Source organism: Bufo bufo, chromosome 1, assembly GCF_905171765.1.
Source record: "Bufo bufo chromosome 1, aBufBuf1.1, whole genome shotgun sequence".
In the NCBI taxonomy this organism is placed as follows: domain Eukaryota; kingdom Metazoa; phylum Chordata; class Amphibia; order Anura; family Bufonidae; genus Bufo; species Bufo bufo.
In genome coordinates, this window is record NC_053389.1 from 579,667,365 (window position 1) to 579,693,276 (window position 25,912).

Genomic DNA, 25,912 nt, shown 5'->3' on the forward strand with positions numbered 1-25,912 from the left:
GAACAGTGCAGATGCAGATTGTGCACGCGCAGTTCCACTTACAGGTCCCAAGAGCAATAACGCAGGAGCAAGATTGACAGGGCCAGGCGAGATGTCTGGCCCTGTCAATCAAGGGGGGTGAGATGCCTCTTGAGCAGTAAGGCCAGCCCCTTACTGCTCAAGAAGACTGTTTTGATGAACTAATTGATTCGTATGAATCTCTACTTCTGACCCATTACCCTCTGCATGCCCGTGCACGTTTGGCTTGGTTGAGCATGCATGTGTTCCCAAATAGGTAGCGTGATGCAGGGATCCTTTGACACAGGCAGACGGTCTTGCTGAAATGAGCACCGACAGATGAAATAGCATGTCGATCATCATTCGTTTTGCTCCGTTTACAGGGAGCAATCAGTGGCACTGTGTGAGCCTAAACGTATATTAGTGCGATCATTTGGCACATAGTCATTACTGTCTTCAGCACAACCCATTAACACAGGGCAATGTTATGCCAACAACTTCAGATTTTAATGCCCACATGAGATATACAATCAAATGAGCGTATGATCAATGAACAGTTTACACAGGCCAATTGTCAGGACTGATCGTTGAACGAACGTGTATCCAATCAGCAGTCCGTGTAAAAGGACCCTAAGCTGCTGCGTGACATGTCTAAAAGGAGGCTTATAGAGAACTAAAGGACGAAGCATGTTTAGCTTCAGCAAACTGATCCTCCTCTCTCCCGATACATGCTGCTGAAGGAAATTTGGGACCCCGCCATCGTGTTTAACCAACAAAAAAAATAAAAATACCCACAAATTTTTTTCTCCTCTGACCTGTTTGAAATAAATGATGTGAATTGTTGTGGAGATATTCTTCTTACCGGTGACTGTATTTGTGAGTTAAAATCTCCCTTCTGATCCTCAGCTGTGTCATGTGACCAGCACTGTGATCTCCAACTGACACAGAACAGGAAGTCAGTTACTTCTCTATTCATTCCTATAAGACGGACATTGAGGCTCCTATGGTAATACATAGAGAAACTGGCTTCCTGTCCACACATACGATTCTGTGTTATTTAGAGAGTCAGAGTGCTGGTCACCTGACACAGCTGAGGATCAGAAGGAAGACTATAACTAACAAATACAGTCACTGGTAGAAAAAAAATTCCCTTCACTACAGTTTACATCACTTATCTTCCTAACAGGTCAGAGAATAAAACATTTTGTGGGAGTTAATCTTTAATGTGCATGGTCACCTTTACAGCACAATATGGTATGCCAGCAAGCAAACGCTGATAAAACCTTACTTTGTCATGTTTGTGTTTTTCCTTATCTTTGTCTTTCTTGTCCTTTTCTTTTTTCTCCTTTTCCTTCTCCTTTACTTTCTCTTTATCCTTCTTTTTCTTCTTCTCTTTCTTCTCCTTTTTCTTGTCCTTCTCTTTAGTTTTTTCTCGATCTTCATTTGCTTTTTCTGGAACTAATGGTGACACGGCAGGCAACAAAGGTGGCAGCCTTACTGCATTGGGGGTACTTATAATTGGCAGTGACAAGTCTTTAAGTGGTAATACAGCAGGAGTTGACTGTACACTTTTCAGCTTTTCTTCTTTGTTTTTATCTTTTCCTTTCTCTTTCTTTTCTTTATCCTTCTTACCCTTTTCTTTATCTTTCTTCTTATGTTTTTCCTTTTCTTTCTTCCCGCTGTTCTCTTTTTGCTTTGGTTTCTGTTCAGAGTCATTCAGATCCTTTGACTTGATTTTAGGCATCTCACTGTCCTCATCCATGATAGCATCCTTCCACTGAAGTTTTGAATCTTTAATACCATCTTTGTCTTTTTCCTTGTTTTTGTCTTTGCTTTTGTCCTTGCTTTTATCTTTGTCCTTCTGCTTTTCTTTATCCTTTTTCTTCATCTTCGTTTTCAGTTCTTTCTTTGCCTTTTTCTTCAACTCAACTGGAGAAGCTAGTTTAGACTTCTCTTCAAAAGTTTTCATAAGTGGTTCTGGAGTGGGAGGAGATGCAGAGGGAGAGGAAAAGCATGGTTGAACCACAGACATATTCGGTTGAGTTTCTTGGTTAACCTTTCGAATAACTTCATTTATGGAGTCATCCATTGTCCATGAAATATCAGAACTGGATGTGCCTCCTTGAGCAGGTATTGGGGTGCTACATGCTTTACCAAGAATGCTGTTTGGGGCTAAAACTTTAGGAGTAGCAGGTTCTGCTATTGAGAGTCGTCTTGGACTAGTAAAGACATCACCCTCAGATTCAGAACCCGAGGAAAACTCAAATGGATCAGGTTCTTGTTCAGCACAAGCCCGAGCAATGACAGCATCAATTGAATCTTCAATTGTATTATCAGCCACTGATGGTCTTTTGGATGGATTTTCAGCATTTAGTTTTTCAGAATCCTGTGATGTTTGATTTTGTTTTACCTGTATATTCTCTCTTCCAATCTTTTCACTTAATGCAGCTAGTGGTGTACGGCTAGGTGTTTCTGATTTAATAGTTGGTTGTGTAGCCGGGCCAGAAGATTTTGGGCTTTTGGGGCTTTTAGGACTTTTGGCACGTCCAGGAGACTTCTTATCTTTTTGAGCACTTTTAGGTGACCGCAAAGGACTACCTAGAACTGTAGCCAAGGGTGCGGATTTGGGAGATTTTGTTTTTTGTCCAGGTGAACTTTTTGATTTTGTTTTGGGGGTAAATGCTTTAGATTCTAATGGTTTGGAAGATGGAGTCTGAGGTCTAAGAACAGGAGAAAGCAGTACTGGATCTGAAGAAGAAATAGACAAATCAGAATTGTCCTGTATTTGAGCAGGTGAAAGCATGGGAGAAACCTTTTGAGCATTTATTGAACTAAGCGGCTCTCGGGGTTCCAATGTTCCATCCAAAATATCTCCTTTACTATTGGCTAATCTTTGCCGTTTTGCAAAAGGCATGTCCAGGACTTCTGGACTTTCCAGGGGTCTTTTACTTAAATAGTTCTCATCATTAATAGTTTCATCGTCTTCCATCTCTCCTTCCTCAAGAGGTACTTGCATAGCTTCTGCTGAAGTCCCGCCATCTGTGGGTACTTGCTCTTCTTCTTCCTCTGTAAAAGGTAAGAAAATACAACCATTAAATTCAATAGACTAGAACTACAACCTGTACTTGTTTTAAATTCCTACCCAAAAATCTGAAAGGGAATCATCACATGAAAAATTCTGCCCAATCTGCAGGCACATTTTACAGCAGAGTGAAATATATCGTTTTCTGGAAAAAAATTCAAATAGATCTAGTAATATATTAATATAAACCTCTGCTTGGGAGTCTAGTAGGTAGTCCTACTTAGTGATAAATAGCCATCTTGTATGCATACTCATACAAGACCACTGAGTAGGACCTACCCAGTGGACTCCCAAGCTCAGGATGAGCAGGGATTTTAATGAATAAATTACTAGTTACACTGAATCACTTCCCATGGTATGCTACCTAAAGACTGCACAGCATTATTAACATGGCAGGTTCCCATATTAGAGACAGTAAAATTTCAGAACTAGTGGTTAAATGGAAGGCAACAAAGATGGCAGCCATACTGTATCCTCTATTATTTGTCATTAAAGAGGACCTGTCACCACTCCTGACATGCCTATTTTAATAGCTTCATGCATTCCCCACGTACTAACAATTCTGGAGCCTCTATTCCGATGGCTCTATGTTGTGCCATTCCTTTATTATTTGCACTAGAAGTTATGAATGAATTACTAGCAGTCTGCAGTAAGGGAACAGAGGGGAGGTAACAAGTTGGGGGTGTTTACCTGCATAGTCTGAAAATGCCAGCACTGATTGGATAGAGTCAGTCTGTGCAGGTACACACCCCCAACTGGTTACCTCCCCTCTGTACCCTTACTGAAGGCTAATAGTAATTCATTCATAACTTCTAGTAGAAATGATAAAGGAATGGCACAACATAGAGACATAAGAAAAGATGTTCCAGAATGGTTATTATAATGGGGAATGCATGGAGCTATTAAAACAGGCATGTCAGGAGTGGTGAAAGGGTATTTTTTTTTTTAACTCAATATTCATATAAAATAATTTTAAAGAATTGTTGGCCATTTTCTTTTTCATGCATACCACAGAAAATTAAATACAAATCGTTGTCCCTCTTTAGTGGTCAACAGAAAGAAGACCTCCTATACAGATAGGGAGTCAATTATTATTTTACTGCTGCTGTGAGGGGAAGAGGCTATCTGCTAGTTTAACAGTAGATTAGTAGAATTGGGATAACAGCTTTCTTGTTCTCTTGATAGGCCTAGATAAAGATGCCCACAGAAGTGCAGTGTATTGTGTGTGATGCTCCCAGTCACTCATAGGTGAAAGGTCTGACTGAGAAAGTCAAGTGAGGCTGTTTGCTGTGCTAAAGGTCCAAACAAAAGGAGGAAGTTAAAAAGTCAGAATATATAGAGTGACCACATATATCCATTGTTTTTGTATTAAGAAAAAATAAAGTTTGATGGTAGTGTGCCTTTAAGGACCTATTAAAAAAAGGTACCCCTTGTAAAGAATTATGATACAATCAGCTGATTCTGTAAAATCACTCATTCATATATAAAAAAAAAACAAAAAAAAAAACAACGCATTTTACGTCTTCAGTGGCTGCAGAGCCTGCTCTTGAAGCGTATTTATTGACGAGAATATTGGAAATAAGTTTTATTTAAATTTACCCACCGTAAAATAATCAATACTGCACATCAACTGCAGCAATTTAGTCCTCCTATGGGCACCTGCGCATATTTCCGGATGCATTTGGAGGTTTGCACGGCCTAGCTGTGTACACAGCAGACCGCCATTGACACCTGGTATTATAAATGGACTAATATATATGGTAATGGCGCTGTATCACATAACAGCAGAGCGCCCTGATAACAGCAGGACTCAGAGTTTCTATGACTACATACTAGACCAGGCTGTTTACAGGGACTCGCGGCTGACACCACAACCGCATTCAAAGCGCTATGCCTTTGTTATTTATGATATAGTTTATGATAAGGGCACCTCAACCTATTCCCTTTGCCTGTCACATGCAATAAATTGGACTCATAAATCACCACATCTACGTTGTTACCGATGACAGTAACACAACGCTCTGCAGGAGGCAGAGGAATCTTCTCAACAGTACTAGAGGCTAGAAACCAAAAGAAAGGAACCGATATGTACAAATGTAGATGTTCGATTTGGACAACTTTCAGGCACGTGACCAGAGCCAGGAAGCGTCACTGTGTGAGCGACGACGAGATGACAACCCACCAGCAGAGAAGCACACGGAAAACTGCCACTGCCCCATCCCAACTTTAGAAGGGAAAAAAGGGAAAATGTGCTAAAATAGCAAGTTAAAGCTGTGTCACCAAATCAAACAAACTTCCTTTAACAGAAATGACAGGCAGCAGCAGAATGTGGCCTTTTCATCCACCCCATTAGGGCATACCGACACGAGAGAGAAGTGGTTCACTGCTTGAGGCTTCCCTCTCTAAAGCCACATGCAGACGTCCGTGGAACACGGTCCGTGAGGTACCGGACTGGCATTGCAGGAGCGCACGGCATCATAGCAACCAATGCCAGTCCGGTACCTCACGGACAGTGTTCCACGGACGTCTGCATGAGGCTTAAGAGCCACAGTTTAGTGACCGTTGAGCAGCCAGCTGCTTAGCGTTAGGTCGGGTTCACATAATGTTTTTGTCTTACGTTTACGCCCCATTCACACGACCATATGGCCGCCGTGCCCTTGTCGTAGATCGACAAAACAAGGGCATCGGCCGTGTGAACTCTGCACCGTGGTGCAGACCCATTGGATTGAAAGGGTCTGCAATCCGCAACATACGGCAAAAGTAAGGACATGCTCTATCTTTTGCGGTGTGGAGGCCCTTCCATGGGATTTTGTGCCTCCGCACCGCAAACGATAGAATATGTCCTACCTTTTGCTGTACTGTGCGGATTGTGGACCCATTCATGTCAATAGGTCCGCATCTTGATGCAGAGTTCACACGGCTGGTGCCCGTGTTGTGTGGACACCCCTCGGCACGGCAGCTATACGGTCGTGGGAATGGGGACTTAACGACAAAAAAAAAAAAACAACCAAAACAATTAAATAGATGCTCAGACTGAGGTCATACAGTGGCATCTGTCACCATAGAGTTCCATCGTAAAAAACATGGATGTACAGTATTATGTAAATGTAAAATAGATTTTCAATTTAAGCCAGCAATATCATCTGCAACCGCTCATCTCTACATTACTAATCATTTCCAACTAAAATTAGAAAATTACTGGAAAATATAACTCATCTCATGATTAAGGACCCATTCACACTCCAATGTGACCACAATGTCCGTTTTGAGGACTGCAAAGAGCACATCCACAAAACACAGACCCTGGCCATGATCGCCGCAGGGCAGACCCACTGACTTCAATGGGTCCACAATGCGAAAGTTGCGGCACAGGGATGCGGAAGCAGAACAGACTCGGCCGTCACACGGTCATGTGAATGGGACCCAAGTAACTGTCATTTAATTCAACATGTTGCTGCCGCTTTCACAGTCAGCGTTTTGTCAGCGATCATCATCAGTGATTGTGAGACAAAACCAGGAGCGAAGTCTACACAGAGATGAGGTATAAGGCCCCTTGCAGACGAGCGAGTTTTCCACGCGGGTGCAATGCGTGACGTGAACTGTGTACATGAGCGTTGGTTTTCACGCATCACTTGTGCGTCGCGTGAAAATCGCAGCATGTTCTATATTCTGCGTTTTTCACGCATAGAAGTAAATGGGGCTGCGTGAAAATCGCATCTGCAAGCAAGTGCGGATGCAATGCGTTTTTTTCACGGATGGGTGCTAAGAGATGTTGTTTGTAAACCTTCAGTTTTTTAGCACACGAGTGAAAAACGCATCAATGCGCATTGCACCGGCACGATAAAAACTGAACGCAATCGCAGACCAGACTGACTGAACTTGTTTGCGAAATCGCGCATTTTTAACTGAACGCATCCGGACCTAATCCGTATTGCCTAAGGGAAAGATCTGCCCCTGTTCTGTATTTAGAGCCGCACCTGGTTTTGGCTCACAATCACTGATCAAACACGGACGTGTGAATGAGGCCTGTTGTGGGATTTTAATCCAGTTAGAGGAGTAGGTATTTTAGTTGGGTTTGCCACACATAATAGGTCACATTCACAATGATTTATGCCGTTTGGGCTCATTCAGACGACCGTATCCGTTTTGCAAATTGCAGATCCACAAAACACAGATACCAGCCGCGTGGATTCCGCATTTTGCAGAATGGAGCGACCAGCCTTATGGTAGAAATGCCTATTCTTGCCGTAAAAATGGACAAGAATAAGAGCTGCGGGGCTGCGCAACGGATGCGGACACAAATATACGGTGTATTTTATTTCAGATCCCTGGAGAAAGCGGCACAGCCACAGAGCTATTGTTCCACAAACACTTGCCGGCGCCTTGTTTGCAGTAAACACGGATATAAAACCATTAACTAGTTCTACGGATGCCTTCATTCTAATGCAGGACTTGCCCCACTGCTCTCAATGACCTTGACAAAATTCAGGAAAAATATCTCAGGACCTGGGGCTCTAATGCTATTTTAGAATTAGCTTTGAATAATTGGCCCACAATATGAGTTTCTTGATTAATTGCTTCAGATAAGGTCTCGTTTTCTGTGCTGGCCTCCAGTGGCTCCCCCTTTCCCATAACCGCTTGTCTCGTTCCCCTGCACACTGGGAATGGCAAGGAGAAAAATCAGAGATACACCAATTCCATTACTTACGGATTAGCTTTGAGATAACCCTTCGTATTCCATTACTGGCCGTTATTAGCGTAATTATTTCATCAAGTTTACTCTGTTTGCAAAATGCACTAATTGTTTTCAAACGCTCATTAGGCAAGCATAAAAGGCTTACATAACGTCAATGAACTGATCCTTTAAATTCACAGAAAGTATGGTAAATATAAGTTTTGTCATGCAAACACTTTAAATAAAATAAAGTTTAAAAGGAAAAGGCCGTCAGAGCCCCCATTGATACCAAATATTCTCACCTGACCATCACAGCCAGAGGTGCAAATATCAATCTAAAGACTAGAAATAAAAAAAATAAAAAATAATAATAATAATAATAATAATAATAATAATAATAAAAAAAACTGCACTCCTACAACTAGAAACTTCAGTGTTTCCTTATAGGAAAGAAAGCTACATGTACCGGCCCTAAAAACAGCATAAAATCTGACATAATCAGCCTTTTTGTGCAGTTTCCTTGCACATTTTTCCTCAACATACTGTAATTTTAATGCAAAACATACACATTTCTAATGCGGTGGAGTCCTAGACCAAGTCAACGCGATCAACATCAGCCTCAGCTCCATAAACAAAAACTGAAGCCATTACAGTGTGAAGAGCCCATTTACACTCTCCTAGGATTGGAATGAAAGCTCCCTTCCCATAACTGCCTTGTAATAAGGTGCCATCCAACGAATGAGCAAATGTTCATTCGTAGGGTGATCACATCTTTCATGTGGCACCACATCGTCCTGCTGCCAGTGAACAACCAACTTGAATGGGGAGGAACAATCGCAGTAGTGATCATTCTTTCCCATACATGCTTGCTCTCGATCATTGCCTGGAGTATCTGGCCGTTTTATTTCTTCAGCTTGCAAGTTTTTAGATTTGCTCCTTTAGGGCACAGCCAAGATCAGTGACTAGAGCTTAGCTGTATGGTAGTTAACTCCTGGTGGCTGCTGCTGTGCCTTCCTCATTTTTCATTGCACCTTTGGGTGCCCAGACTGGTTACTGTTGATAGGCACAACTCAAGAGAAAGTCAGTGAAAACTGGGTTGGAGATCAAGCACCTTGATGATCCTAAAGACCCCTTGCCACCTCCCAGATACCCGACAGTCTCTGCTCATTGGCCTACAGGCATGCTCAACCTGCGGCCCTCCAGCTGTTGTAAAACTACAACTCCCACAATGCCCTGCTGTAGACTGAAAGCTGTAGGCAGTTTGGACATGCTGGGAGTTGCTGGAGGGCCGCAGGTTGAGCATGCCTGGCCTAGAACAATGACATGTTGAACCCACTAAGGTCACCAGTCAGGCTACAGTACCACAAGTCCACATGTCAAAAGATGCAGAGACTGCCTGAGGACCCAGGAAGCAGTAGACCGGTAAGGTAAATATGAACCAGAAAAATGGTGCCCAAAAAGGTCAACATATGCTTTAAAAGGGGTTGTGCGAGAATTAAAAACCTCAGACAAGCTCTTCAATTGCCTAAAATAACAAATGTTTTACTCCCTTTCTCCAGCAGTGTCCTCTGTGGTGCTGATCCGATCCTCTGGCTGGTATACAGCATGTGACTGTAGCAGTCAATCACTGTCCTCAGCAATCTACCATCGTCACAGATGGCAATGGAAAAAGGTGTAAGGGGTCATTTACTATTTTAGGCTATTTTGAATTCTCAAGACAACCTTTTCAATTCAAAAAGCATACTATAAAATATTGTAAAAATTCCACGTGTATTAACATGACTAAATATTCACATGTAATCCATTCCAAAACCGGAAAATGGTTACCTGCCTTCCAAAATATTTAAAAAAGCAAAAGGGTTAAGTGGAGCCCTCAGTGAGGTCAACTCGATGTGTCTCGGAGAGGTAGGCAGTGCACAGTGTAACAGGTTATAATTAAAGCTGGCTTAATTGGGATTGTCAGGGTAGTGGACATCGTGTTTAAATAAATGTAAACCACTGATCGGGTTACATCGGACCGCTAACAATTAAGCTTACTGGCTACGATTCCGTAAAGTTTTTGTAAACTTCTTATGACCTTTCCACCAAAGGAAATGGAAGGGGAGAAAAAAAAAAAATGCAAAAAAAAAAAAAAATGAGAAAAGGTTGTTTCTTTTAGAATTTTGGCCGTACATCACGTCATTTTATGGCTACCGGCATGCAAGTTCCTGTAGTAGCTCATCATTATGTGCAAGTTGTAACAAATTGCATGAACACTGTATGGACATGCAACTTCTATCTACCTATGGACCAGAGAAGCATGGAGTCCAAGGCCTCTGATGAACCACAATTGTACAGAGAATAAATGCAGCTATGGTCAGTGTCCATTATGTGATGAATGGTCCATTCTGCATCGGCTAATGCAAGGCGCTGGTAGAAAAGATTAACCCTACAGTAAGCTGAGAAATTAAAAAACAGCATATAAAAGGATCCTAGTACATGGGCTGATGGCGGGCCCATCCAACAATGTACAATTCAATGAGCGCTTCTTTAGAAGACTCTTTCACAAGGGCTGATGCAAAGTGAAATGTGGACAAGCCATTGTTACTACAAATGCTTGCCCCCCATTCACTTTGTATGTAGTTGGCAGCACATCCTGTTTACACAGGGTGACGCACTGCCAACAAACAAGGATTTTAGGTGCCACAAGAAAGATGCCACCATGTGAGAAATGAACCACCACTGCTCATTTGTTGGGTGACTTTATGCTGACCTCACTGAGGGCAGCATACATTAGTGACAGAAATGCTGATGTCAGCGGTGTGTCACTCATGAGCTAAAAGTAGGTGGTTGCTGAGAACTAGCATCATAATCATTGCAGCCCAGGCCTTGAAAAGAGTCACATCTACCTGAGAAGAGTCCTGGTTATTCATAATCTCCTGCCCATCTGCTGATGATTGGCAGTTCTCTCCTAGAGAGAAAGGGAGAAAACTAGGTAGAAGCCTGTCAGTCATCAGCAGGTGGGCAGGAGCAGGAATTCATGAAGAACCAGGACTCTTCTCAGGAGGCCGGGACTCTTTTCCAGGTCCAGTCTGCAATGATTGTGATGTTGGTTCTCGGCAACCGCTTACTTTTAAAGGGAACCTGTCACCTCAAAAACACATAAAACCGCCAGCATTACCTCCTAGTAGCCCCCAGTCTGTTAATAATCATATGTTTGATCCAGTAGTCTGGTGCTCCATAGATTCAAAAAACAATGTTTTAAGCGCCATCAGCGCTATCTTGCCAGTCAGCTTGAAGTCAAGGAGGCAGTGGCCTCTTTGCTTCAAGTCAAGGTAAGCACGCTCCTAACCGTCCCTTCTTTTGTTAGATTGACAGCCTGCAGTGCAGCCAGGAGCGTATAAGTCTTGCGCGTGCGCGGTGCACTCCTTGGTTAAGCGCGATCCTGGCTTCGGCTGCCGCTGTAAGCCGGGTTTCAGCGCAGGCTGTCAATCTAACAAAAGAAGGGACGGTTAGGAGCGTGCTTACCTTGACTTGAAGCAAAGAAGCCACTGCCTCCTTGACTTCAAGCTGACTGGCAAGATAGCGCTGATGGCGCTTAAAACATTGTTTTTTGAATCTATGGAGCACCAGACTACTGGATCAAACATATGATTATTAACAGACTGGGGGCTACTAGGAGGTAATGCTGGCGGTTCTATATGCGTTTTTGAGGTGACAGGTTCCCTTTAACTCTTAACTGACAAAACGCTGAAATCAATTCACCGGTCTCTACTTTATTCTGCGTTAGTATGGGCAGCATAAAGTTGATGACAGGTTCCCTTTAACACGGCCCAGTTGTCAGAAATGAAGTGTACCTGGAAGCAGACATCGTCAACTTCGGAACAGGAGCAGGGGATCATTGAAGGTGGATAATTACGGTACTTTTATTATTATTATTTATTTATTTTTTACAGCATTCTAAGCGAAGTTCTAAAAAAAATGTAAGGGTCTTAACCTCTTTAAATGGGTATTCCTGTATTCACTTTAATGATAAAAATTTGGCCAGGACTGGGCTATACCTAAAGAAAACAAAAACACTCAATTTCTCCCGACTGCCCCGTTTCAGCTCCTTCCATTCCCTGGTATCTGAACTTCCAAAAGGGGTGATGTGCACTGCTGCAGCAAACCACTGGTCTCAGCAGTGATGTGTAGCCAAGCAGCATGTCACCGCTGGGTAATGTAACATAAAGGCAATAACTAACACTAGGTACCACCATCAACTAAATAGATTTATACCAAGAGGTTCTGTTTGCAACACTATGGCCCCAGCACCTTGGTAGTATTGTGCAGCCTCTCATTTCATTGAATGCATCCAATCAAAACACTGAAATGTGTTAAAGGGATATTCAGCCATTCATGTTTGAGATCTGAATATGTATCATATGCAGCGGCGGGGGTGGTCGAGACAGTCCAGCCATGTTCTCCTCAAATCGGCCAAATTTAAGGTGAATCAGGAACCAAAACTAATAATCTAAACATAAATACAAAGAGCACATTAGATTTACACTAAAGCAATTCCAGCCTTCCATGTGAATGTGCGTCAGTAGCAAATTGTATAAGTAAAAGCATATAAAAAGCATCGACTAGCCACATTTTGCCTTATCAGCGAAACATAGATGTAGTTCTGGAGTAAGGATTAAACAAAAAGGTAATTGAATCATTGTTCTCATAACACTTCAAATACTTTACAAGTGTTGTTAAAAGAGGGGGGGAAAAAAATGACAAAGACTCCGATAATTACATGAGGTTGTGAAAATACCTGCATGCTTGGGCTGGACAGACTGGCTCCACGGCAGAAGTCTGGAATGTGACTTTTCTTTCGGTTGTATTATTTTGTCTCGGAAACATCAGTTGTTTTATAAATCATAAACTTAAATGAGAACAGAGATGGAAAACTGCTCCCCGTAAAAGTTCAGAAAGAGTTAAGAAAAAAAATAAAAAATCTAAATGAAAAAATAGGCCTTCAATTGCAAAACCCTTATAGAGACCTGACAACACTGTGATAGCGATATTATATTAGATTCATATATAGCTTATTTAAAAAGGAGTTGTGCCATAAACTTTTTTTTATTTCCCATATTTATCTCATTTACATTTTCTCATATCCCCCATGCTTGAATCCTACTTCCTGGTTGGTCAATAAGAGGTGTTCCTGATATCAGCAGGACATGTGACACTAACCACGCCCTTTTTTCTTACCAATGATGCTTGTACGTCCTACATTACAAGGCTCTAATGCAGGACATAACCTATAGTAACTGAATATGAAAAACAGATTTCCCACAGGGTACAATGGTAGGCTAATAACTGTAGAATAAGGCAGCTCTGATAAATGGTGATATTTGTGGGAAAGTGATATAACCGCGATATCAGGATACATTTATATTCGTGGCAGAAGCCCTTTAACACAAGCATACTGCAATATCCTGACAAATCAAGCTGTAGAGGATGCCTAGGATCAATGCATTAACTATGTAGCTATGGTCTAGTGGTCATGGCTACAAAATGAAAGAAGAAATTCCCCATCACAACAGTTTCTGCTTCGATTCCTAATATTTCATCCAGGTTATAACTGGTCGCTACAACATGGATGGAGTTATGGATCTACACACCATCATGACGAAACCGATTGGCCAGATCATACATTCGGGAAAGAGAGGGGCTTGCAGACAAAAATGAGGCGTCGGTAGGATCTCAAATGTCTATGGTCAGCAGTGTGGCAGTGTACAAATATGTCGCTGAAAGAGGTCACTGCCAAGAAATAGCACTGGCGTGAAGGGGTGTAGTTGGTCTGCAGGATTGTTTAGATGGTAAATGTCAAGGCAACATCCATATGAATGCCAGGACCCAAGGTTTCCCAGGAGATGCCTGCTCAGTGCATTATACTAACTTCACCGGCTAGCCTTGGGATCAGACAAGACATGCTAGCGTTTGCTCTTCATGTGGATTAATAATCCTTGGATGCTTCACCAGTTGTCCTTCCGTGGACCGCTTTTGGTAGCTACTAGCCACTGATTACCAGGAATATCCTTACAAGAGCTGCCATTCTGGAGATTCTCTGACCCATTCGTTAGCCAATGTAATTTGGCCTTCAAAGTTTCTGAGATCCTTCAGTTTGCCCATTTTTCAAGTATGTGAATATATAAAAATTATACACATATATAATATAGACACATACATATGATCAGAATTCACGACTACCTAGCTACATATTTTAAGCCCGTTACTGCCTCTGCACTGAAATTTCTTGAACAGCTTACTTACCACCCAGCCAGAACTGACTGGGCCGCTGTTCACAACCTCCTCACTATAAATCACGAGGTTAAAAGCAGCACAATGTACCCACTGAAAAACAACGACAGGCTCCTGCCTCTATTTACTTATTTGCACCCGTTCTGGCATTGTCAAGACCTGGCGCCAGGTGAACACCGTAAATAATAAACCTGACTGTGGCATGAACTCTACAGTCGTGGCCAAAAGTTTTGAGAATGACACATATTACTTTTCACAAAGTTTGCTGCTAAACTGCTTTTAGATGTTTGTTTCAGTTGTTTCTGTGATGTAGTGAAATATAATTACACGCACTTCATACGTTTCAAAGGCTTTTATCGACAATTACATGACATTTATGCAAAGAGTCAGAATTTACAGTGTTGGCCCTTTTTCAGGGCCTCTGCAATTCGACTGGGCATGCTCTCAATCAACTTTTGGGCCAATTCCTGACTGATAGCAACCCATTCTTTCATAATCACTTCTTGGAGTTTGTCAGAATTAGTGGGTTTTTGTTTGTCCACCCGCCTCTTGAGGATTGACCACAAGTTCTCAAAGGGATTAAGATCTGGGGAGTTTCCAGGCCATGGACCCAAAATGTCAACGTTTTGGTCCCCGAGCCACTTAGTTATCACTTTTGCCTTATGGCAAAGTGCTCCATCGTGCTGGAAAATGCATTGTTCTTCACCAAACTGTTGTTGGATTGTTGGAAGAAGTTGCTGTTAGAGGGTGTTTGGGTACCATTCTTTATTCATGGCTGTGTTTTTGGGCAAAATTGTGAGTGAGCCCACTCCCTTGGATGAGAAGCAACCCCACACATGAATGGTCTCAGGATGCTTTACTGCTGCCATGACATAGGACTGATGGTAGCGCTCACCTTTTCTTCTCCGGACAAGCCTTTTTCCAGATGCCCCAAACAATCGGAAAGAGGCTTCATCGGAGAATATGACTTTGCCCCAGTCCTCAGCAGTCCATTCACCATACTTTCTGCAGAAGATCAATCTATCCCTGATGTTTTTTTTTGGAGAGAAGTGGCTTCTTTGCTGCCCTTCTCGACACCAGGCCATCTTCCAAAAGTCTTCGCCTCACTGTGCGTGCAGATGCGCTCACACCTGCCTGCTGCCATTCCTGAGCAAGCTCTGCACTGTTGGCACTCCGATCCCGCAGCTGAATCCTCTTTAGGAGACGATCCTGGCGCTTGCTGGACTTTCTTGGACGCCCTGAAGCCTTAACAAGAATTGAACCTCTTTCCTTGAAGTTCTTGATGATCCTATAAATTGTTGATTGAGGTGCAATCTTAGTAGCCACAATATCCTTGCCTGTGAAGCCATTTTTACGCAACGCAATGATGGCTGCACGCGTTTCTTTGCAGGTCACCATGGTTAACAATGGAAGAACAATGATTTCAAGCATCACCCTCCTTTTAACATGTCAAGTCTGCCATTTTAACCCAATCAGCCTGACATAATGATCTCCAGCCTTGTGCTCGTCAACATTCTCACCTGAGTTAACAAGACAATTACTGAAATGATCTCAGCAGGTCCTTTAATGACCGCAATGAAATGCAGTGGAAAGGTTTTTTTGGGGATTAAGTTAATTTTCATGGCAAAGAAGGACTATGCAATTCATCTGATCACTCTTCATAACATTCTGGAGTATATGCAAATTGCTATTATAAAAACTTAAGCAGCAACTTTTCCAATTTCCAATATTTATGTAATTCTCAAAACTTTTGGCCACGACTGTAGATCTCCAGAGGACACGTAATATTCAAACCCCCCTGCTTTTAAATGGATGGAATTTGGCTACTCAGGTGATGCAGCACTTGCACTCTAAGGACGCCTTCTTCTCTATCCGATGACAGAACAGTTGCCGCAACCAGACTTTCTAGTTCTTGATATGCTGTGCTAAAACTAGAGACTAAACAAAGCCCCCAGCCCGCTCACATTAGAAGCAGCAGCACAGACATCACAACTAGGAATAGGTGTCAACGTCTGGATAGAGGACAGCAAACAACGCATCTAAAGCTCTACTTGTAGGTTGTGGTATGCAGTTACCCCCATAACAAGAACCTGATTACTAACATACTGCACTAGTATGGGAGCAAATATCCAGATTTATTTTTGAGAAATGTTTTGTTTTCTAGCTCCGGAAATAGTGAGGTATGCCAGTATTTTACCTTTGTGCTGATAGACGTGCCACAAGCTACACTTAAGGAATATGATGCCGCTACTATGCTGCCATACTGTACACAGCATAGCTCACCTCCACTTTCTGTGCAGAAAAGGGACAGCACTTTTAGGGAAATAAATTGCACAGTGTGTGAATTGAAAGCCAACATCCCCTTTTCCCTAAACATTTCTGTTTAGGATTGACACTTAGTTATAAACATGAATATCGTTTCAAGACAGAGGTCATATGTCCAGGACATCACAAAGGGTATACCTGAACAAACCAAAATTTACAATGGGCCGCCGACGGATGCCGTTCTTTACTGATCACGCAGGTATGGGAAACAGCCTAGGAAAAGAACAAGAGAGCCTTATTTTCTACTAACAAGTAGTGAGGTGCCTGGCAGCGGCTCATCTCCTCGAGAACAAATGCATCCGGCATGCTGAAATCCAAATGCCAGACCCTTCTCTTTCCAAACATCTCAAATATTGTTCCGTTGCTTTAAACGCATGCAGAGGGCTGTACTGTGCATGCGCCTGGTCCTACCAACCATGCTAGAGGGGGAGGCCCGCTTATGGTGCACTCCATACCCAATTTCCATTTGGATTAAAACATGTTTCTTTGGATTGCGGGATCGCATTTGGTAGGTATATGTACCATACTGGGCGTCAGACCTACCAGTTCTCTTTACAGATCTTGTGCCAGCGCCGGTCACCAGTGGGACCGCGTATGCGCACCGTTAAGATCAGTGCCTCTGCCCATAGTGGGAAGAGCAGTGCGCATGAGCAGACCCAGCGGTGACCGGCGCTCGCACGAGATCTGTAAGCCAGAGGAGAAGGATGAAGTAGCAGAGGAGGGTTGGCACATCAGAGAGGGGCAGGGGCACTTGCGGGACCTAATCTGCATCTCTTTATAAAGTGTTTTTTTTTTCAGCCTGTGGATGTGGGATAGACATATTAGGTGCTATTTTTACATTGGCAACTGTGCTATAAAGTAATATCAGCGGTCTAAAACGCTCAAAATAGGAGACACACTCCCTTTAAAGATGAAACTATATTTTCATATTTTTGAATAACTGCACACACATACGCCGCAACTTCAAGATATCTAAAAAGATAAAAACCGCTAAATGATGTTCTAACCTTTTCCTCTAATACCTCATCCATATCTGCACAAAAGTTTGTGTGTATGAACCAGGATGGATAAAGTGTCCTATATTGGATCTTGGAGATCTTTCTACACTCCTACCACTCTTCTAGGCAGTAGTCAGGAGGCCAGGCACATGCAGCTACTTAGCGCTGTGGGTCTGTAGAAGATTCCTGAGCACTCATACAAAACCAAACTTGATAGAAGTGCCTTATCAAAGGTGTAATCTAGACAAGTTAATGGATTACTCCGGCATGCACATGGCATAAGGGGAAAAGTGCACTGACTTGAGCAGAGTTTCAGTAGCCTACTTATGTCAGCAATATGCCAAACTACACATAATACTCCATTACTAAACTCCAAACTAATGAATTACGGTAACCACTTTAACAAGGCCACTTCTTGCACACCCCTTGTGAACCTGCCCGCACATTAATCGGCAATGTACAATGTTCTTCCTGCATATAATAAAGCAAAGAATTAAAGCAATGCAATTTAAGTATTAATACAACGGATAGCGTTAGAACACATTCAAAATAAGTTACTTGCTACTATATATGAATGTAGGCATGCAACACGGACTGCTTGCCACGTGATCGATGTGCTTAGGCCTGTGATGGCTAAGCTCCGGCACTCCAGCTGTGGTAAAACTACAACTCCCAAGATGCACACTCGCTTGGCTGTTCTTAGAACTCCATAGAAATGAATGGCGCATGCTGGGAGTTGTAGTTTCACCACAGCTGGAGTGCCGGAGGTTAGCCATCACTGCTGACTATACTAAACCATGTATCGATGCATTCAGGTGCTGTTCTACTACTAAGCCATCCAAGCAGCAGCATACCAACTGTGAAGGACCAGGGGACCGCTATGAGGCCCAGTGCTGAACTGCTTCTTCTGTTCCTGACAGATTCCCTGCATTTTTGGCAGTGTGAAGAAATGTATAGCTTCCATGGATATCAATGGTAACTGTATAAATTCCTGTGCACTGAGTTCCCCCTAGTGGCAGCTGCAGGCAGGCAGTTTTAGAACATACTGGAGGTGTTAGAAACCTCCAGCAGTTGCAGAACTACAACCAGCATGCTCCATTCACTGGTAGTTCCAAAAATAGCTGAGCCGCTGTGCATGCAGGGAGTTGTAGTTTCACAAGACCAGGGGTTGCTGTCAGTAGATATACTGTGTGAATGGAAGGAAGCAGGAGACTTAAGTACATTGAGAACTATGGTGTTCCGAATGTGCAGTGTATTTATGAAGCACATGTTCCACTTTTTCCGACATAGAAGTTTACAATTCTTTAATTAAAAATTTCTTCCACTCAAGGAAAAAAAATTTTTAAAATAAAATTTGTCAGAAATCCAAAGATCCAATTCGCACTTTGAATTCCGTGTTGCTGGGAGTGTTGGACCCTGGGAAATGAGGAGCGGCAGTGACTGGAAGCTCAGGACCCATATAAGATGAAGGTTTTAAATAAGCTTTTTTTTTCCCATGCGTTAAAAAAACCATTACTGAGGGACAAAAATTGCATTTTACTTGTAATTGTTCACTTCAGGAAACCTATAGCACTCAGCAGTGATCAACTTTAACTTTATGTCTCGCTAAGGGAAAAAGTCACCAAATGTGATTTCCTGAGATGGGAAAAGGAGTCAGAAGATGTAAAATAAAAGCTAGATTCACTCATTTTCCAATTATGCATTTTACTAATTAAATGTCAGAAAGAGATAAGTAAAACATTAGCAGTGAACCCTGGAAAACTTTAAACAAAAGGAAAGCTGTGGGGTTGGATGGCAGCTTCTGACAACTATCTAGGGACTCCAGCTTCCATCAAACACTGCTCCGCTAATACTCTCCAGATTTGCTGGGTCTGCATCAAAATATCCCCAGAAAAGTGTTTACATTCAGGCAAGGTTCACACAAGAGGTCAGGCGGACACGCAGGAAGAAAGGCCAGAACGGCACGCTGAGAACATGGCGTGTCATTAGACAGCGAGCATGAAAGCAACCAGCACTTGGAACCGGTGCCACATCATACGACAGAACTGAAGACACATCCATACGTAAAGTTCAACTTAAGACTGTAAGGTCTCAAGAGTATAGCTGAAGAGACACCGAGTCCCCTGTGGCTGCGTGTCTCCATACCACAGCTCAAGACCTTCGTAAGAAAGCATGCTATGGAACACGAAGTGTATGAAACTGGTGGCAGACGTATGTAAAAGATAGCCATACACAGACTAAGGTCAGCCAAACAATCTAATGTCCATAGGGGCGTTCTGGCTCTACCCCCTTGGCAGATTTTGTAAAGGGAAGAATCGGGCATGTTGGACGTCAACATTCCCAACCCTGGAGATAAGCTGCCTCCAGAGAGGTCTGGGAACTGCTCCTGCTTATTCCCTTCTACCTGTGGACAACTCTTGCTTCCTCAGCCGGGGGTTGGGGGATATTAGGACGGGTGGAATAGCTGCACTTCCAAATGGCACTTCACTGAGGCACTCTAAGGCCTAAAGATGGGTTTTCACCGCACAATGTTACAGTCGATTGTCAGGAAGGAAGTGTTCCTTCCAGACAGTCAGCTACTCGCTCAGCGGAGGAAGCGTTCCTTCCAGACAGTCAGCTACTCGCTCAGCGGAGGAAGCGTTCCTTCCAGACAGTCAGCTACTCGCTCAGCGGAGGAAGCGTTCCTTCCAGACAGTCAGCTACTCGCTCAGCGGAGGAAGTGTTCCTTCCAGACAGTCAGCTACTCGCTCAGCGGAGGAAGCGTTCCTTCCAGACAGTCAGCTACTCGCTCAGCGGAGGAAGCGTTCCTTCCAGACAGTCAGCTACTCGCTCAGCGGAGGAAGCGTTCCTTCCAGACAGTCCGCTACTCGCTCAGCGGAGGAGATAGCTGAATTCACATGCAGTGATCTCCTTCACAGTATGAGGATGACTGATTTGAAGCGGATAGGACCCACGTGTTAGTCCACACCCTCAGTGAAGACACTTCGACGGCGCAACTGAACGACCAGGCGGATATGGATAAAAAAAATTCTATTTATTTTGAAGGTTTCAAGGTATAAAGTTTAGAGGAGGCACAAAAAAAAAAAAGATTAGAGTTTTTTTTTTTAAACTCATCCACCTTTCTACTACAATTTATAGGGAACCGAGAAGCAGATTATAGCAATAACTGCATCTTAGATGTCTGCATTTTAAGGCTGGTTTACACTGGCCGAATGTCAGGCAGATTATTGGGGACAAATGTTCGTACGAAGGCTCATTACAGATAATCTGTCCATCTAAACGTGCTGCAGATCACCCGATGAATAAGTGAAACGCTCATTCATTGAGTGAAACAATCGTTGATGCAGACAAGTAAATCACCGTGTCTGGGGAACAGACTGCTTTCTAAACAGGGCTCTGCTGCCCAAAAACAATGCAGTTGTATGAGGGTGCGCGATAGCAGTAGCCATCGATCGTCCTCATACTGTGGAGGTGATCTTCACCTCCACTGAACGAGCAGCCGACTGTCAAAAAAAGAACGGTTCCTTCACGATAATTGGCTGCTAGTTGGAGCATGTAAATTCAGCATTAGAGACGGAAAGAAAACTTGCACCCACTATACACCCAAAAATAATCAGGTAAGTATTTCGATCTGCCCTTAGAAAATTAGCCAGGATTGAGCTCGCCTGTCCATTTACTGCATATTTTTTTTTCATACAAAAAAATAATAAAATTATTAAGTAAACATCAGAGGGAGGGCTGAGAAAATGACTTTCCTTCAAGATGAAAACAGATAGGAATCGCAATAAAACGAGTTTTCTACAAGGTTGCTTCACCAGATCTTGTTTTTATTAGAGGAGAAATTACAGATTTAAACTTTCACCCTTTTGTCCTAAATGAAGAAAGTACACAACGCACAATTGCATCATAAGAATGTGAGATATCAACGATACGAAAATATATGAGCATGCCGTGCACTGGCTTCTGCACTTATCGCTCATCTGCTCATATTTCAGATTAATATTAAAGTGGCATAGTCTACTTAAGAATTTCCGCCCGATAAACCAAAAGTGGGGCAAGGTTATTGCTCTACCCAAGACCAACGCGCCGCAGAGCACAATGGTGGCAAAGAAAAAGCCGTGGGGATTCAAAAAGTACAGATCTCATTCTAGAAACGATATGGCTATACATTTTTTTTATTTATTTTTTTATTTCACTTTACGCACTTATATAGCGCTACTATATTCCACAGCGCTTTACAGACATTAGCATCCACCTGTCCCCAACAGGGCTCACAATCTAAGTTCCCTATCAGTATGTCTTTGGAGTGTGGGAGGAAACTGGAGTACCCAGAGGAAACCCACCCAAACACGGGGAGAACATACAAACTCCATGCAGATGTTGCCCTTGGTCGGATTCGAACCTAGGACCCCAGTGCTGCTAGGCACCAGTGCTAACCACTGAGCCACCATGCTTCGCTTCTCAACAGAAGAGGATGAAGCTTTTAAAGCGAACGCATCCCATTGAACATGCGGTCTTCTATTGGGGCAGAAGTTGGACAGATATATTGTTCTGTGGGAACTTAAGTACTAACTTGTAATTCGTTCTATGCTTAGGAGTCCAGTGGGCGGGTCCTAGTTAGCGACTGACATACCCGAATATGACCTCCCACTTGACGGCAAGTCTTAGCGAATCTTCTCCAACACAACTATCTCAATCTGCTCAGCTGCTACGGCTCCTGGTGACATGCTGCCCGCAGCTCAGACACTACCTTTAACATTACGGGCTCGTTTTAATGATGACCCTTATATACTTCTATTATAATTTAATGATGCAAGCAGGTCAATAGACAGCATACAGCATTGTCATTTATTCCTAAGAGAATGGGTGGCAGGTCAGTATTAGGGGGGGGGGGGGGGGGAGGAACCCTAACAGGTGCTGAAGGGGTTAACCAGCCTTTTATAATGAATATAAATACACAGGCACTTAATGTGGCCAAGCTTTGCTCTTGAAGGAAATGAATTAGCCCACTGGGGAGAGTTGAAAGCCGGGCTGTTTTCCATTTCATTACTTGAACCACACAAGAAATCAATGCAATCAGATAGAAGCTTTGTGGGTGACACAGCTAACGGTTCAATCATTTATCAGTTATATCACTGAACTGATAAGAGAGGAGCTTAGGGTAATATTACACACAAAAAAAGAGGAAAAAAAAGAACACAATGAGAGTCTGAAGGCACCGACGCACTCCCCAATGCAATAAAATCTTGGCTGATAAGTAAAATATGGCCAAACACATCTCTACATGGGATAGAAGGGCTGATTAACCAAACATGAAAAGTCAGATTACACCAGCCCTCGATATATTTCTAAGCATTTCTCTGGTCCTCCCGGGTCATACGTACATCACAAGAGGTCTGTACAGCCTTATCTGATGAGGGAAATCAAATAATCTATGGTTTAAACATTCACATATTTAGTACAGTAGTGGTTGGACAGTATCCTCAATGTACTGAGGTTTCAGTCCCCAGCTCCGAACCTGGGCATGTGCCACATCCCATCTTATTACCACAGCCATTGGAGAGATTATGGCAGATTAAGGGGTTACTCACACGACCGTACGAATGGGTCCGCATCCGTTCTGCAATTTTGCGGAAAGGGTGCAGCAGACCTATTCATTTCAAGGAGGCCGCAAAAGATGCGAACAGCACCGTGTGTGCTGTCCACATCTGTTGTTCCGTTCTGCGGCCCCGCAAAACAAGAATAGGCATTTCTATCATATAGCTGGCCATGTGCGTTCCGCAAATTGCAGAACGCACAAGGGCCGATGTCCGTATTTTGCGGATTGCAAAACACTACTGTTGTGTGAATGTAGCCTAAAGGGGTTATGTCAACTCACACATTGGTGGTATACCGCTAGGATATGCTACCAATGTCAGACAGTTATGGTTTCCAGAGGTGGGAACAACACCTCTCTCAAAAAAAAAAGTCAACGAGAGTGCAGGACACATGTGCAGCAAGCTCTCCATTCACTTAAATGCGAATTCCGAAAATAGGGGCAGAAATAAATGGGAAGAGCACAGCACTAGTGCAGCCACCGCTCCATTCACTTCTATGGGACTGCCAGAAATTGCCGTCAGAGCAACCACAGGAATGAATAGTAGGAGCAGGGCAAGAATTGCGTGCTCTCGTTCACTTTGGGTGCTCCGTTCTAGAGATAGGTGTGGGTCCCAGGTGAGACCTGCACCTACCTGACATTGGTGGCATATCCTAGTAATATGCCACCAATGTTTGAGGGGCCAACCCCTTTCACCTAAAAAAAAAATATATTATTATTATTAATAATAGGGAAAACAAACAATAGCACCTTTACAAACTCTTGATTTCTTATTAGCTTTAAGATATTACGTAATAGGTAGAAACCTAGGGGCACATTTATTAAGATGGGCGTTTTAGACGCTGATGAATGGTAGCTTCATTGATGATCTTACCACCATACACGCCACATGTTGATATTAAAGGATCGGCAATAAATGTATTATCGTGGGGGGTGGGTACACATCACTTCTTAGAACAACCTGCCACTTCATTCAGGGTCTAATCAAAAATATTGCTCTAGTTTTTCCATATGCACCATAGACATTATCGGAGAGGCAAGGTTCATGTGTGACTATGGTTCCATTCAAAGCCTTCTCCAATACGGTCATGCGGAGAGAAGGAACAGGACCTCAGGACCCCCATTATAGTAATCATGGAGGTAGTCACAGCGGTAGGACCCCAACTGTGGGGGGGAAAAAAAAAAAAAAACATACCTATTCACCGGGTGCCGGACCAGTGCAGAGGGTCTTGTCCATATAACTTCCAGTCTCTTGTGGCCCTTAAGTGCCACAGCTGTCCATAATCATGAGCCCCGCTGCTGCCATTCATAGGCCTCAGCAGTGTGGTAGCACTTGAGGACACATCATCATTGATGCCTGTGAATGGCTAAAGCATTGCACATGACATCACACTTCCGGTCCACAGGGGGCAGGAGGCAGAGGAGATGAAACCCTCGACACCAGAACGATGTGCCAGTAAGTAGGCGAGTTTTTTCCCCCCTTTATGCTAATCCCTTTCAGGGCCATAACAGACAAACCATTTCAACTTCCACAATAATAAAAAGTACTAACATATATATAATATCTATATCATTAATTAATCTGACGTTATTATACATTTCACCAAATTTTTATATAATGAATATAAGCTCACAAAAGGGGGGAAAAAAGTAAAAATTCCACTAATAAGCAACACAGGTCTAAAGAAAACATAATGGAAAGGTTTGCTTTTCGGCACACAGTGCTACACTAACAGTTTGTAAAGCAAACAAATAGCTCAAACTCCTAAAAGCTACAAGTCCTAAGTAAACGTAAGTGCTCCTGATGTATGCAAGGGCTAGAACATGAGACTCCAGCCCCATGTAGCCCGCTAGTAACGGTCTGACAGAGGAGGTGGGAGACTGTTTAGTCTCCACAACTGGACTCTGTAGAAAACGCTGAAGAAGTGTGGAGTAGGGGGTGGCGGCAGCGCAGACATGTATTCCTCAGAGAGGAAAAGGGCCGGCATGTGCCCCCATGTAAGAGAGGGAAGAAAGGAGTGTCACAGGAAGGGGGGCGATGAATGCAAGGCATAGAGAATTAAAGGAACATCTGACGAGAGATCTTCAAATGTGGGGGATTCATGTTTGACCAGCTCTCAGGGCTTAGACACAGACAGCCTTCTGCTTTTAAGTTTTATTCATGCAGGTTTTACTTTGTATTTTAAATTTTATTTTAATTTTTTTCAGATAATGAACAAAGGGCAAAAAAATAAAAAAAATGAGACCCTAGAAAACTAAACTACTCAAAAAGGCTGTGAGAGAACTTACTAACTACAGTATAGGAAAAATGAACGCACCCCCCGATTGCTATATTAACTGAAATATTATCCACATATTTATACTTCTGCTGCTAGGAGAAAGATTTTTATTTTAAATTACATTTATAAGCCCCAGGGACATTTTCTGTGAAGTCAGATAAAGATTTTTGAGTTTCTCCCTGAAATATTTCCGGTGCAGATGAGTTCACAGTGAATAGCGATGTTCTCCCTGTCTGGAATGCTCATTAACCTCTTCTAAGGCCTCAGCACGTATTTCTCACTAGATATTACACACGTAAAGTCTGCTTTGCCAAGACAGGGTGCTGCTTATCGGAGACTGGATTTTGCACATAAAAAAATAAAATAAAAAAAAAGGGAAATTTCCAAATTTCTTGTCTGTCTTTCTCCAATTTCTAGATTGCACGTTTAAAAGTAACATCATACTTGAAGCACGGCTGACATGTATGAAGTGTACGTCCGCCCCCTTCCCCACAGTCTACAAGCTCTATTCTTGCCGATAGACCCCAATACATCATTGGGGCATCAATTTGAAAAAAGATAAAAGGAATAATGTTCAGATGCTTTTTGGCACAAGGCCACCTTGACTTTAACTACGTTACAAAGCCAACAGTAAAAAATTTTAAGAATTATTTAACCGTACTTTTTTTTGTAATGGCTCAAAAAATT

At 42.8% G+C, this 25,912-nt stretch overlaps 1 protein-coding gene across 2 annotated transcripts in view; it reads right to left on the bottom strand.

Moving 5' to 3' along the window:
• Window positions 1–25,912, bottom strand: part of TAF3 (TATA-box binding protein associated factor 3) — a 121,088-nt gene that overhangs the window by 22,159 nt on the left and 73,017 nt on the right. For both annotated transcript variants that reach the window (XM_040413291.1, XM_040413287.1), the window contains exon 3: window positions 1,286–3,063. In XM_040413291.1, the coding sequence (XP_040269225.1) occupies window positions 1,286–3,063 (1,778 nt within the window). The remainder of the gene's footprint in view (window positions 1–1,285; window positions 3,064–25,912) is intronic.